Genomic DNA, 15,702 nt, shown 5'->3' with positions numbered 1-15,702 from the left:
AACCTGAAACCTTTACATTGGAGAAGATTTTGTAATTTTTCAGACTTAATGATTTTCAGCTCAATAACCGACTTCATTTGCAGCGCTGCATGCTGTAAGTGGTCCACGTGTCTTTAGATGAGCCGCGAGGTTCAGGACTGAAGCCAAAGAGGCCAAAAAACCCCGCAGAGAGTTTGAGGTGAGCAAAGAGACGCAGACCTGCTACAAGATCAATGAACCCGCCTGTGTTTAGCAAACCCAAACCTTCAGAAACTAGATCCTGACGTCGACAAAGATCCAGACACATTGTCAGGTCGCAGAAGAGGTGATGAGCCACACAATAAACCAGCTTTCTCATTGAACACACCAGAGAATTTAACACAAAAAAAGACCCACGGCTGATGGACCCACGGCTGCAGGGATGTGAACCGCACTGCAGAAAGAGAATCTGGGTTTTCAGAACACTGTCCCGGGCCGTGAGACTGCAGTAATATTCTGCTCTTTAAAAATCACTTTCAGAAGATCCAGTTCACTTTAATAGAGCTTTAATCTGCCCTCCATAGAGCCGAGTATCTTACCTCATAACTCTTTCCTTTACAGCAGCTGTGAAAATACTTGCCAATGATCATCAGCTGATGACAATAAACCTACAGACTGACACAGATTTACAATGTCAACCGTACAAAAGAACAGTTCCGACAGTACCACAAAACAGTGACGTATCAGACGCTAGTACTATTCTTTTTCCAAATCTATATACTAATACAGCAAGACACTGATGCCCTGAGGGATTCCAGTATAAATCCTCTCTGGTTAAGTTTCCATATGACCACAGGAAATCTACCAGCATAGAATCATGACTGTAAAATACTCTAATAGTGTTCAACAGAAACAGAGAGCTTTGGATCAGTCATATGGCGCCGCCATATTGGAAAGGTGAAGACTGTTCTGTTTTCTTTACTAAAAGCACAATAACATTTAGCCTTGTTAGCATTTTTGAAAGGATTATGAATCTATGTGAAACACCAAAATATTCTGTTTTTAAGACATTCTTGCCCTTCCCAATATGGAGGCGCCACTGACAAATCACAGCAATGGATCAAAGCACCCACGTTGGCATTAATGTATGTACACGTTCACAACCATCCAGAACCAGAGCATGTAGCGTGTGTTTCGCTCAGTCGCTCACAGACCAAGCAAAGGAAACCAAATCCCGCTCATACAGCGTTCCTGTCTAGTAGGCCTAATTGTTTTCACTTTATAATAAACTTCTTGAATCCATGTCTCAAATAAAGAAATAGGCTGATAAATAGCAGTTATGTTTCAGTCCTACATTATGTCTACATTTTTTGTCACCTTTTATTTAAAGAGTGCCTAAAATGCAATATTTGATTTTCGTAACATATAGCAATACGATAAAGGCAACAATTCAAATTCAGGAATATCTTATATGATGGAAGAATAAAAGGGTTTATTGACGGACAAAAATATCAGAGTGAGTGTGCAAATGTGATTGACACAACGTAATGTTGTATTTATTTTTTAACTTGCAGAAATTTGGGACGGACATTTCGGACTCAATGTCAGCTTTTTACTTCTGCCGATTGTATTTCGGCTGCAAAAGTAACAAATGTTGTGTTGATTTGTAAGATTATCTTGATAGACAAAACGTGTAAACATAGGCTTTTGGTCGAGGGAACCACTGCAGTGCTAACTTCTGGGATGGCCTACAAAAATACGTCATCTCCGAGGCTCTCTATTAACAGAACGTTTCAACTTGCTTCACCTCTTTTCAGCTGATAATACACATGGTCCATCCTCTCACATCCCTCTGCTTGTTTTAAGAATGTGCAAATCCAGAGAGATTCTTATTTTAACTAATGTCCCGTCTCTTGTCTCTCTTGTGTTTGTCTCATATCAGTGACTTAATATCCGCTGCTCCTCACGACCCTCAGTTTCTGGCTGTAGAAACTACGGCAACACACACATGCAGAAGAGATTATACAGCATCTGTTGTTCTGTTATTATAGATCACGATGACTCTTTTGCGAGTAAAGGAAACACAAAAAAAGCAGAAACGTAGTTTATATTTTAAATGACGACTGTGTGGCATTATGCACATATTATTGGGCTTACAAAAACAAAAACGGGTCCATCTCTAATCGTTAACTATATAATCTCGACCGCATCTAATTGGCTATTAATAAACATGCATCCAAGGCTTGTGTCTTCATATAAAAACCACCTAAAAACAGAATCAATGAAATCAATGCTCATGTGTCTGCGTACAGCAGCTCACGGGTATGAAAGCTACATCATTATTTCTCTCTCTCTCCCTGAGGGCCAATACAATACAAAACACCCAATGAAGACAAACGGGCAGTGAGAGAGACGATACATCAGCCCTGTCTCACCGAATGACCATCACATCACATCACATTCGCCTGTGCCAAGCAACAAAAGCCGGAGAATCAAGAGTCAGTCGCCCGATCTCACACCTCTAAATTCTCCAACACAAACAAAAATCCATATATTCAGCTCCTGTGTGTTGGAATACAAGAATAAAACAACAACCGGCTGTGTGGGGTCTACACTTGTAGGATCAGGTATAAATGATCACAAAATAACCTAAATCAAACCAGTAGACAACGTCTAGACAACCAAATGGCTACAGGCAAAACACATGTGCAAATATACACAAAACTAATACACTTTCAATATAGAAATGTGTGTGTGTGTGTGAGCTCTGACCTTGGCCTCTGATGTGGGCTCCAGATAACAGAGACGGTTTCCCAAACCCTCAGCGCTCAGACAGAACTTCCGGTTTTCTTTCTGAATACATGCCACACACTGCAGGACCACCTCATCATCCTGTGAAAGAAACACACAATCAAAACTCAGACATTACACAATGATAAACACCACATTGCTTTTACATCTTCCGTTGGAAATTTTAACATCTTGTGCTTTCGGATTTTCTGGGTTTTTTTATGTATAGCAGTTGCCGTTTCATGCACACAGTGAACACTATCAAACGTTCAGACGTAACTTACACGAGATGATGTTTCAATGACACACAAGCATTTTCAAGAGATATGATGTGTGTGTCTTCATGAAGCCAGCAAAATGATGCAGAATTCTCCAATTCAAAGATTAATTTGTAGACTCGTCTGATTCAAAGATTCATTTGGAGATTCCTCTGATTCAGAGGAATTGCCAGACAAATCTTTAAATTGGAGAAATCTCCAGATGAATCCTATAATCAGAAGAATCTAAACAGGCATAATGGAATCAAATGAATCTCCTTTGAATCAGAGTACTAACCAGATTTATAACTAAATCTGAAGAATAAGAGGAATCAAGGTGAATCTTTAAATTAGTGCAATCACAAAGATCTCCAGATGAATCATTGAATCTGAGGAATCCGAGATATTCCTCTGATTTAAACAGCTGTGACTGGAATGGGACGCATGTAAAATGTGCATTACTCAACAGACCCCATTTTGCACAAGTAGTATCCCATGTTCTCCCACAATGCAACAGATCCAACCTGACCTTTCAGTTCCAGTGTGACAAATGAACTGAGCCACATCTTCACTTAATCATACTTAAGCCACTAAACTGAAAAACAATTTACACACAGGCGTGCCATGTCTCAACAAGAACAGATTAGTTGGCAGAAACGATCAAAGTTTAAACAAAAACACAAAACTGTGTCATTCCTTGTTTTGAGTCTAAATTCATTTCTTTACATCTGCTAAATGAATATAGAGTAAATGTACTGTGACCCAAACAAGTTTCAACAAATGAGCTTATAAACTCGCTGTTATTCATAAACGTTAACTCAGAAACTTTTAATGAAAGTCAGTGAGTGCAGCTGTGACACGTCAGAGGAGAACTGGTCCTCCCGGCTGAGTCTGGTTCTTCCGAGGTTTTTTCTCCATTTATTTATCACTGGAGTTTAGGTTCATCGCCAGAACACGGCTGTGTTGGCTTTCTAACCGGGATACTGATGATATTAGATATTAGATTAGCGTAAAGGTTCGGTAAATTCTACAAACATGCTTTTACAGAATGGTCTTGCTTGAGCCACAAACACCATACACTGTACTGTGTTTAACCTTTTCTGTGTTTTTTCTCCTGTAAAGCTTCTTTGGAACAATGCACATTAAGAAAAGCGCTATATACCGTAAACAAATTTGATGTGAATACTTTAATAGAGTTTCACAGATAAACAAACATAAATTCTGCACTGAAGGTCTTTATGCACATATTACGTCGCCACAAAGAAAAACACGAGTCATTCATCAACACAGGAAACATCATAAATTAGATCTCCAATATTTCAACAGTCTCTTGTGGAAAGCAATAAGATGAACTGCAGATCCAAATGAGAGACTTCTGCTGACGTTTTCAGCTTCTGCTGTAATGGAACAAGCAGATGCTGAACTGAGACATGCAGCGATAAACACAATCTCCGGCCGGCGTCCAGTAAAGACAGCAGATCCAGCAGTCCACGCGTCGAGATGTGCTGTGTAAACATGATGACTCTCAGGTGTCTGCAGTTATCTGCATCCATCAGCGCTTTTCTGCCATTCACACTACACGTCTCACAGCCATTAACATCTGAAAATAATCTCGATACGACACGGGATGAAAGCAGAAAGAGAAACACGTTGACTCAAGCAGAGATAGACATGTTTGTCACAGATCTGAGCAGCGCAGATCTCATCGTGTTTTAATATCCTCCACCTGCGGCCTCAGTTTGTCCAGCTGATGTCAGCAAGCGTTTCCCGAGCCAAACGCTATATATTGCGTTTTCTCCCTTAGGACTCAACATTTACAAAGTGTTTCTGCTTCCATCTAAATAAAAAAATAGGGCGATACAGTGTTCCTGTAGCTGAATTCTAGAGCGTTGCATTAGCAGCAAAGATTATGAATTAGATTCTCAAGGAACACAAATACTTTTAAAACTACATTTTGAATACATATCCATAATAAGAAGCGTCTGCCGAATGCATTAAATGTAAACAACATTGTTTTAACGTATTAAAGCCACAATATGTACATTTGGAGCGCTAGATGGCCCACTTTCGAAACAACAACAAAAGGTGAAGCTAAATGACGTCATGTAGGAGAGTGGAATTATGGGACATGTGGTTTTTACCATCCAGAGGCAAATGGAGATCACCTCATGTTCACGGACGATGTAATGAATAAATTTTATTAGATGTCATAGTAAATAATTTGCTTGTGGCAAACGTGGAATGTAAAGCTACGTTAGTCCGCCAATGATATTGGACTTTGTCAGTTGATTTGGTAGCGTAATGCTACACAGTTTAACGTGTTTAAAACAGTCATACAGTCATAGTTTAAAAAGTAAACTACGTTTACGCTGTTTGGGTTTCCTTTAGTCGCCGTAATCGTGATCCATAATAACAGAACAACAGAGGCTGGGTCCCAGATGCCGTATAACCATGAAATATAATCACACTGATTCTTGGATATTTCATAACAAAATTATTCCATATTGTCGCTTTAAAACACAGCCGTCACCACATTTAGACCTCAGCCGTTTTGATTGCATTTCCATGCTTTACTCTCAGATGTTTCTCCTAAATAAAACAATCCAGTAATCTCACAAGCCTTTCAGAAGAGATTTAAATTGTGCTCGGATTAACCTAGCATTGATTCCTAATTGTGATATGAAAAGTTAATTATATTAATATAGACTAACAAATTCTTGATAAAGGCCAAATTATCAAAGCTATAATATTAAAATGTATTTTATAGCTCTTTAGTCTGTATTTGGGGTGTAACAATATATCGAAGTATCGCAACACAAAAACATTAAGATACAGTATGTATTGTAAAGCTATTAACATAGGTAACGTAGGTACCCTATGGCAATATATTTTGAAATATGTATGAAGAGTTTGCTTCCAAAATGAGGTAACTCCGTTTTAAAATAAAATCAAAAATCATGTTTTTATTACGTTAGCAAGAAAAACTGTTAAACTTCACAATTCAGTATTATATACTTCTGAGTCTTAGTAACGTGTTTCAGCACTATATTTCTAACATTTATGATGTATTTAGAAAAAAGTTCTCGGATTTCTCTTTACCGGGTCTTTAATGCTAATCGTAATCGTAATCCAAGTATTGTGTATCGTGTTGAATCGTGAGCTGAACGTATCGTTACACCCATAATAAACGCAATGTTGTTTATTTCAAATCTTTTTGACAAACATCTCATCCAAAGATGACAAATCCATGCAACATAAGTGACGACTCCTTTAGGTCAATTCAAAAAATACTCTAGTATAGATTAGCAGCTGTAGTAAATTGAAGTACGCTGTAGTATATTATTGTACAATACAGTAGTATAGTCTACTTACTATAGCATTCTTTAGTATGTTCTATTTTAAGGTTCAGAAACATAGTTATACGTAGTATTTTTACATGTTTAAATTTTTCCCTTTTTACATACTTTTATAAGTAGCCAATCTTTGCGGTGTGTCTGTCAGTGCGGACACAGTCACACATTTCTTCATTAAGCTATCAATAGCTCATTACACACACACCTCGTCACCTGTTTCTGAATGTTCACCGTCAGACACGTAACATTCCTCCAACACTACTGAATCATCGGTGTGACACCAGTGGTTATGAATTCATGTGAATATATTACTGTAAAATGAAGTGTTGAATGAGATGCAGGTGATCGATATGATGCTATCACTGTAAAATCTGACATGAACATGAAAGACTCGCTGGATGATCAATGTGCGGATCTATACGGCAACACCCGACCCATCGAGTGCTTTATTACTGAATACATCACAGAGTCAACAGAAAGAAAGAAAACTCAAACAGATGTTCGCAGATGAGATCTTACTGATGATTATTCATTTAAAAGATTAATTCTTGAAAATAATAACTGTCGAACTGTGGTAAGAATACCCTACAGAGATCCATTTAAAAGAAATAAAGCGGACTGGTTTAGCGTCGCTCTAACTGCATTTGTGAGAGGTTCCACCGTAAATGAAGTGTATGATCCTCGGGCAAATCGATTGTGTTCTCTGAAAAGTAAGAAGACATCTTAAATGAAAGAGGTTTCATGAGGTGCCTAAAGGACAAAAAGTGTAAAATAAATGACAATCTTTTACGCAAACACACCTAACTCACATCTCACTGTGCAATCTAGGGATGGAAAGGTTCGTGAACACAATCCGTACCGTTCAGTTCACTTGTCACCGTTCGAGACGCGCATGTATTGTTCGGTCCTGTCATGCTTTTTTCCGCATTTGAAACAGACAGACGTGAACGTTAGCACAACTTAGCAGCATAGTTGCCATGTCCACTTAAGATATGCAACTTTGGACTTCTTTTTCTTTCAAATAAAATCATGAGTCGCGAGTCATGGGCCTTATTCAAAAATATGGTCGTGTTTCGGGAGAATCTTATAAAGCAACCTCGTTTCTTTACATCCATGGTCGCGGTTTTCTTCAACGCATTGACTAACACACTGTGCTCACGGTCTGTAATCATTTGCTCACCATCATGTCATTTCAAAACTGTATAAATGACTTTGTTCTGATGAACACAGTGTTAGCGATTTTCAATTCTGTGACTGCCATAGTCAAATACAATTAAATGGTGGTCAAAGGTGCTCCAGAACGTTTATTTTTTCTGAATTCTTCAAAATATCTTATTTTGTGTTCAACAGAAAAAGATTATTCCTACTATGGTAGTGGATGTTGTCACAGAATTGTTATTTCGAGTAATTTGGGCTTTAATATGAGCTCATGTTTAGCTTTAATTTGGGCTAATGGTTTGCACTAAAAAGCCATTGGAGGATCCTTATTTGAAATCATGGATTTACAACAATGAACAAAGGCCTAACTATCAGCACTAGCTAACAATGCATGATCAAACTGTTATTTGTAATCATTTAAACATAAATCATTAAATTTATACACTACATTATTTAGTGATAATGATAATGTTATGCCAGTACCCTACTTTAGTCTTGCAAGTCCAGAAAAAACATTATTTCCTGACGATAATTTGTTTGGTTTATCCAACAATTCTAGTGATCTTAAGAAAAGATGATAAAGATCCCTAAAACAATCTGAGAAGGAGCCGTTTAGCCCAGGAGGTAGATCAATTAAAATACGATAAAAGGAATCAGGACGACCAACTTGAATCATTTGCAATTCAAAAGAGTCTAATGTTCAGATCTGTAGGGTAGGAAAGAGCAACCTCTACTCCCTGCAGCATTTAAACAACCGTAGATTATGGATCTGTGGGGACAATGAAGCCTATTTCTTTAATTGGACAAATAAGTCGTTCAAAAGTCAGTTTACGGAAGTCGTACCACTCGGCGGCCATGTTTGCAACGCCTCTGGGCAGCAATTCCGTAGTCCTATCCACTTGAATGGGGGAAGGCAGATATTTCGCTGGCAAAAACACGATTAAACAACATATTTCCAATCAATAAATTAAACATGACATGATCTGAATCATAACTTTGGTTTGCTAAGCTTAAATTGGGCTAAGTTTGAGGTCTACTGCGCTTACAGCTCCTCGAGAATCATCAGTCTTTACTGATTGACGATTGGCTCGTTTAAGACGGGACTTCCATCGCTAGAGCGGCCATATAGAGCGTTGCATTCCTTGCCATTCATTGTAACGGCAGTGGCACATTGTTGTTGTTGTTGTTGTTGTAAGCTAGAATTGAAGGCCAACAGTTGTAAACCTTTTTGTTTTCACAATTAAATGAAAAGCCTGTTGAAATGAACAACATCTCCTCTCTTGCTGTATCAGAATCTTACCAATAGGTTGAATTTATGATTGTCAGTATGTGTCTATGCCTAAATTCAAGCTGCCTCATTCTTTCAGTTTTTAGATGACGTGACCTTTTTTAAATACTGTAAATGGTGGATTATAAGGCTATATATTTTCTGCTGATGCATGGTACCTCTGGAGTGTTAAAAGAGAAACATGTATACCGAAACAAACAGAAAACCATGTCCACATAACCGTAATACGAACTGAACAGTGGATTTTGTGAACCGTTCCACCCCTAGTGCTCTCTAAAAAATGTAGGGTTATTTCAACCCATCGTTGGGTCAAAATGGACAAACCCAACAGCTGGGTTAAATTAACCCAAAGAATGTTCACATTTGACCAAACAATGGGTTTGAAACAACCCGGCATAGGTTATATTTATGACCCAACGGTTGGGTTTGTACATTTGTGACACAACAATGGGTTGCAATAATGTGAAATCTGTACACGCACACACATAATCTTGCCATTTCTGATGTGCAGTCTACACACGCACACGCTGTAACTCACAGTAAAGAGAAAGCTGTCTAGCGCTTGTCAATGACAATGGCAGAGAGCCAAAAGAGCCAAGATACTTACATCTGAGACTGATCTCTCTGTGTTTGTGTCTGACACACATACATGGAAGTGTAGAGACACACGAAAATCATCTGACTGACAATCAGACACACAAAAACACGGACTGTAGTTTAAATGCTGTTTAGGCACAACACACACACACACACAGAGAGGAACGTGATGTGCTCACAGGTGGATCTTTTTCTAAGAGGACTTCAGCTGCGTTTTCTCTCAAATATCCATCAGATGATAGAATAGAAACAGACACAAATGAGTGTAGACTCATACCTTCATTCAGACACTTCATATTAAGATCTCTGACTTCTGCTGTCAACTCTGTTGAAAAAAACAGCATATAATGGGTAGGTTTGTTTTGATGCTGGTTTGCTGGTTTGTGCTGGTCCTGAGCTGTTAAGCTGTTGAGGAACCAGCACATAACCACAAAACGACACTCAAAACACTGAGCTGTCTACGGAGACAGACCTCACATGAGACTGTTTGTCTTAATCTCAATTGAGATATTAAAGAGGTTGTGGGATTTTATGTCCTCTGGGACTAAAGCAGAACAGACATCTCTCAATGCAACAGTAAAGCACAGCAGAGGAAACACATTCACTTTCTGCGTGCTGGGTAACCAACTCTCCACAACGCAGAACACAAGCCGTTGTAATGCAAATGAAGCATTTATCCGATATTAAAGCTAAACTAGGCAGAAACACATCTGAAAGCAATGCATATACAAACACGCTGAAATGTGTTTGTTTATCCGGGCTCATATAAAAGAGGGGTCGACGGGTAATGCTGAGATATTTCTAGGGCGGCTGGGAGATACTGAAGAAAAATGCGATATGGGAGAGCATGCCAAATAATGCAATATTCGATATGCTAATATCAATTACCAAATAAATTGCATTAAATATATTTTAACAATGTATACCTGTATTACCAATAGGAATGAACAAAAGTAAAGAAAAAATAGATATACGATGGTTCAAGTTTGTAAAATATAGATTTAAAACTAAAATATATATATAACCAACATACAGTACATATTTCACATTAGTTCTGATTATTTATCATCTTCCACACATCAGACACAGTCTCTCTGCTATTTGCATCAACCTAAAACTTTAACTATAGAGCACTTTGCAAGATGTAAACACTGGTCCAGAAGCACTTGCGGTTTCAGTTTTATATATATATAAACATAATTAAACGTAAACATGTTCAGTCAACGTTTTGATTCGGTAAAAAATGTTCTGTTAATTGTATTTTGTTCGAACATTGTGTAGTGTTAAAACCTGAAACACAAAGTTCTTCTGGACCAGCGTTGCTTACATCAGTGGTTCTCAAACTGGGGGGCCCCAAGGTGAATCCAGGGGGGGCGCAGATTTTATGCAATATAGAAATTTATAATGAATGGTATGCAATCAAACATCAGAAAAAGATTCCAACGTTCCTGTGTCTCAATGGTAGAGCTTTGCGTTGTAGTGGGTTTGATTCCCAGGAAACATGAGATAAAAACTACATAATATCTTGAATGCACTGTAAGTCGCTTTGGATAAAGCATCTGCCAAATATATAAATGTAAACCAAAAGAAATGATATTGTATGTTTTTGGTTTAATTACTAATTGTAGGATTGTAAATCTTTATTTAGAAGTCTACACAATGGTGGCCTTACAGAAAAAACGTCATCCAAATTTTCAATTGATTCTGTTACTGCAAACTATTGCATGCACTATTGAGTATACGGTTATTTTTTCTGGTACTCACTGATACTGTTGCTAGACTAATAGAAATCAAATAGCATCATAATTACAAACACCTTCACCTGAAATACATTCAAAAAATAAATAATTTCATGTGTTTTTTGCTTCAACGCAGTGCATCCCTATTGATGCGATATACGCATTTGCGATATTTCCAATGATTTCAATATATTGCGCAGCACTAGATATTTCTGCAGTGAAACACAGCTGCTAATACACACTACTGCTGCAGCCTGACGACACACACACACACACACACAGCAGTGCGCCACCCCTCCTATGGAGAAACGCAACAAGCTGTTGAGCGACTTGAGTCAAAGAAACACTCTGAACTCATCCACAAACAAACATCCGCACCAGAACATTCATGAGCAAAGCTCCTTCAGCCCTTTAGAAGTCAAACAGCAGTGTGTCTGTTAAGTGAAACTCGCATCAAACTGATGAAGAAATCAAATCAATACTTCACCTTTAAGTTCACGTGCTAAAGCGGAAATCCTGCAGAAAGAGCAGCTTTATAAAAATGACACGATTGTGTACAGCCAAGAGTTATATCTGATAAACCCCTTTGGGTTTCAATGTGCACACACCAATGGACAGAAAGAGAGAGAGAAAGAGAGCCGTGATCTGTGAATCACATTATAACACATCACCTGACAAACACTGATGAACTAAAGCAACAGAGAACAAAATGCAGCAGCCACACACACATTTAAATGACTTGAAATAGACACATCTTTCACATTTTTAAACACTTCATGTTATATCCACCTCACTCTATTCTAACAATGTTGTACATGCTTATTCATTCTCAAAGAAACTGGGAATGAGATCCCAGTATCCAATTCAGTGCTTGCTTATCTCCGCTTGCTTATCTCCGCTGTGCCATTTTTAATTTGAACATGATGTGTGTGAGACATCACTGACACCTGTCATACTGTGGGACTGTGGAGGCTGTTTATTCCAACAAATAATAAACATGTGCGTTCAAGATATCATGTTTATCATGATGTCGACTGTGACCAATTCCTGTCTAATGCATTCATATCGAAGCACACAGCATCACTGTTAGACGCACATGTTTCATTATACCAAATATATCATTGAAGTATTTTCACCTCATATATGATGTCAAACTAATATTGCAGTGATAGTTTGAATGCTGGGGATGGAGAGGATCTCTAGACGCTGAATTGACAAATGCATGATCAATACTGTGATCAATATATAGGAGGCAAATAAAAGACATTGTATTTCTTTTTTTCTTCAAACATCATATTTTATCTCGTTGCATTTTACGCACAATTGACAGATGCTGTATGCGCCCTGCAGCAAATACAAATCATGGATACACACTACAGGAATTTACTCAAATACGTTGAAATGAAACACTACACATCAGATTCCAGATAAGACGCGTCAGTGCGAAGTTGAACGAGATCAGACACAATGCGCAAACCGGTACCAGACTCTCGGATCATTTTTGCGACGTAACAATATCGGTGCCCGTATTCCAATTTCGCGCACCTGCAGTGTGGACACCGTTTTATAACGGGGATGCGTCGCGTCGCGTATATACACACAGTGGCTCATCTGATGCCCGCTGAAAACAAACGGCAAGAGGAAAGCGCTACTCACGGTCCGCAGGAACTGGATCTCATCCTCCGCGTCTCCACCTTCAGCCATGGCCACTGAAAAGCGCTCACAGTCCGGCTGCGCTCCGTCGGTCCACCGCAGCCATAGAGACGCGCCGCGCACCGATGCTCCAACGGGCTTCGTGTGTGTGTGTGTGTGTGTGTGTGTGTGTGTGTGCGCACGCGCGCGTCCACGTTCGACCGCATTGGGGTTTAGCCTATGACGTCACGAGAGGCGCGTTTTAATATGAAAGCCCAGGTGAACGCGCTGCGTTAGAATTGAATGGCGGTGCCGAACACACCTGTGAGACAGTCGAAGCGGAGACGATATCTCTGTGAGTGGCAGTGCATTCTCAACATAATCGCAAATGCAAATTTAAGCACAGATGTGACTAAATATTCAGTTTAATTCAAATAGTGGATTATTGCGTTTGCACAAAGGTGACGTGTTCGATTCCAACACGCAATCTGATAAAAGTGTGATCATAAGACTACTGGTCAAATGCGTAAAAGGTCAAAATATCGGCTGTGATCGGCTTATTAAATCACTATCGAAATTAAATACACTTTAATAAAGTAACTATTTATTGAACAGTTGTTCTTCTGACGAAACATTATCTCACTGTGACACCTGTGCAGATTTACATTGAATCAAACAAGCACGCGCCACGTTCAGGTGAGGGAAGGCTCACATCTGCGTCGCTGATTGGCTCATTCTCATTGGCCGGTCAGTCTGTAGCTGTAGTCACGCCCACCGGGTAGGTGACGTTCAATTCTCCTCTAGGAAACTGGGACACTGCGTGCTGGTGTTCTCAAGGTCACTGTGAAGATGAAGGAGATGAGACTCGACATTCTCACTGAAAGAAACATTAGAAACCATCACAGAAATCATTATGGGTTTAATTGCTTTTCTGTAAAGTATGATAATGGTTTGTTATAATAGACTTTTTGTAATGGAAGCCACTGGGATTTATTGTTATGTGGTAGTTTTACCTCTCTAAAGTGAAAGCAGGTGGTCACAGTCATCTTTAATTTAGCTCGTTCAGTAAAATGAAAATATTGAGATTTGACAACACAGAGGCTGTTATGGAGTGTTATCCTATACTGCATCATAGTGGTGTAACTGCAGAACAACACCTTTATTACTTACTAAAAATATTAAAGACATATGTCATAAATGTAAAGACTATTTGTGAAATGTACATGACCTACACATTTAAATGATTGTTTGAAATTATAATTGTAATAATTAAACGTTATTTACAGTTTTTTTACAGACGCTAGGACACATTTCTCAATACTTGGGTGACTTTTGCACTTTTTTGAGCACAACAGAAGTGTATGTGGGCTAAACTGAGGATCAATTATCGTTGCTTTGGCACAAAATGCATTGAATGACTACATCTCTCAAACTTCATGAATTATTTTCTCACTCAGACACAACAACTGACAAAACTCTTTGTACGTACAGGCCAATTTTCAAATGCTTACATACTGTTTTCAAAACTGTTAAACTTATGTTCAAAACAATAACTGTATAAGACCACAATTTGCTACATTTCTACAGTATTATTTGAATGAAATATATTTAAAATCATAAAATGACTGTAAATGCTATAAAAACTATTGGACCAGCCACAGCTGATTCTCATTGTAGATGAACCTCTAAACAGGTGTTACTCTTTCAATTTCATTAACAAAAGGAGAAACTGCTGAATAGTTTTGTATTGTGATGTAAACATGGACCGAGCCAGAAATAGACAAGTGGCTGAAAGAGGAAGAGGGGTGGCTGGGATGGATCAGGCATGCCAGAAGATTCTTTCCTAGGTGTATTGCCTTAGATGCCAGAAGATGTGATGTGGATGAGAACCTGTGGCCAAATGGTGAAGACCGATTAGCATTACTGTACTATTGTATCTGTATCAGTGGATGGTGTGTGTACAAATTCATGTATTTTGAAATTACTCGGTGCAAAAAAATAACAAATGACATAAAATATTGACGAATTCTGCGTCTGACTCATTCCAGTGACATATATTGCAGTGAATTATAAACAGAGATGTGTCCTTGTTTTACACAAGAAAATATTCTATAATGCTTCATGTTGTTAGTGTTTTTAGGTCATTGTTTTTTGGGTGACAAAGTGTGTTTGTCGGCTGTCAACCTTTGCTAGTGTTCTGGAAGAATGAGTTGATTTGAGACCTGAATAAAGTGTTTTGAATGTGAAATGAACTGCTTTGTCAAGCTGAGAGTTGGTTAGGAGAACTGTGTGAAGAGTTTTGCAAAAGTGACCTAAGTATTGAGAAATGTGTCCTAGCGTCTGTATAAAAACTGTAATGTTCTTGAGAACAGGCTCAGGTGAAATGTCATAATCTCTATATATTGTTAAATCAAGTCATTTTGGCCTTCACAGTAGTTAGTGGTTTCTGTTTGGGTTGCAATCATTCTTCTCACCACCTTAAAATATTTCAATCGTTCACGTTAAGTTAAATAACTTGTGGTCTTGGGAAAAAAGTGAATGTATTGGATGCGTGTGTGATGACACTGAGGATTAAAATAAAAGCTGTTTTACTGGTTCTCCTGACGTCCATTTCCGCCAGTCTGAGCTATATAGTTACTGTTACTACAATAAACTTACATAAAGGATCTTCCTCATGCACTGTAAGATATTTTCCTTCACATCAGATATTATAGATTCATTAACACTATTTCTATGTTTTATTTCTATCGCAACAATAACTAAATGGTCAGGAATGTTAAATCTTAAAACTTTGAGACGGACGACAGAAAGCTGGATAGATGGACGGGTGAAAATATTAGAACACGGTTTGAATAAAGTTCATAATGAGCTTAAACACTGTTTTAAAATGTTAAAATGTTTTAAACGTCACTGTTTTCTTTCCCTTTAAG

The 15,702-nt window shown here is 38.3% G+C and overlaps 1 protein-coding gene across 1 annotated transcript in view; it reads right to left on the bottom strand.

Moving 5' to 3' along the window:
* LOC306895840 (ryanodine receptor 3) overlaps positions 1-12,844 on the bottom strand; it is a gene marked incomplete at its 5' end in the record, with an annotated part of 41,496 nt that extends 28,652 nt beyond the window's left edge. Inside the window, 2 exons of the mRNA XM_079459380.1 lie at positions 2,731-2,850; positions 12,797-12,844. Coding sequence (XP_079315506.1) covers positions 2,731-2,850; positions 12,797-12,844 — 168 coding nt within the window. The remainder of the gene's footprint in view (positions 1-2,730; positions 2,851-12,796) is intronic.
* Positions 12,845-15,702: the final 2,858 nt, after the last annotated feature.

The sequence above is a fragment of the Barbatula barbatula genome (assembly GCF_947034865.1).
Source record: "Barbatula barbatula genome assembly, chromosome: 6".
In the NCBI taxonomy this organism is placed as follows: domain Eukaryota; kingdom Metazoa; phylum Chordata; class Actinopteri; order Cypriniformes; family Nemacheilidae; genus Barbatula; species Barbatula barbatula.
The sequence above is the reverse complement of the archived record's forward strand: the minus strand, read 5'-3'. Positions and strand labels throughout refer to the sequence as shown.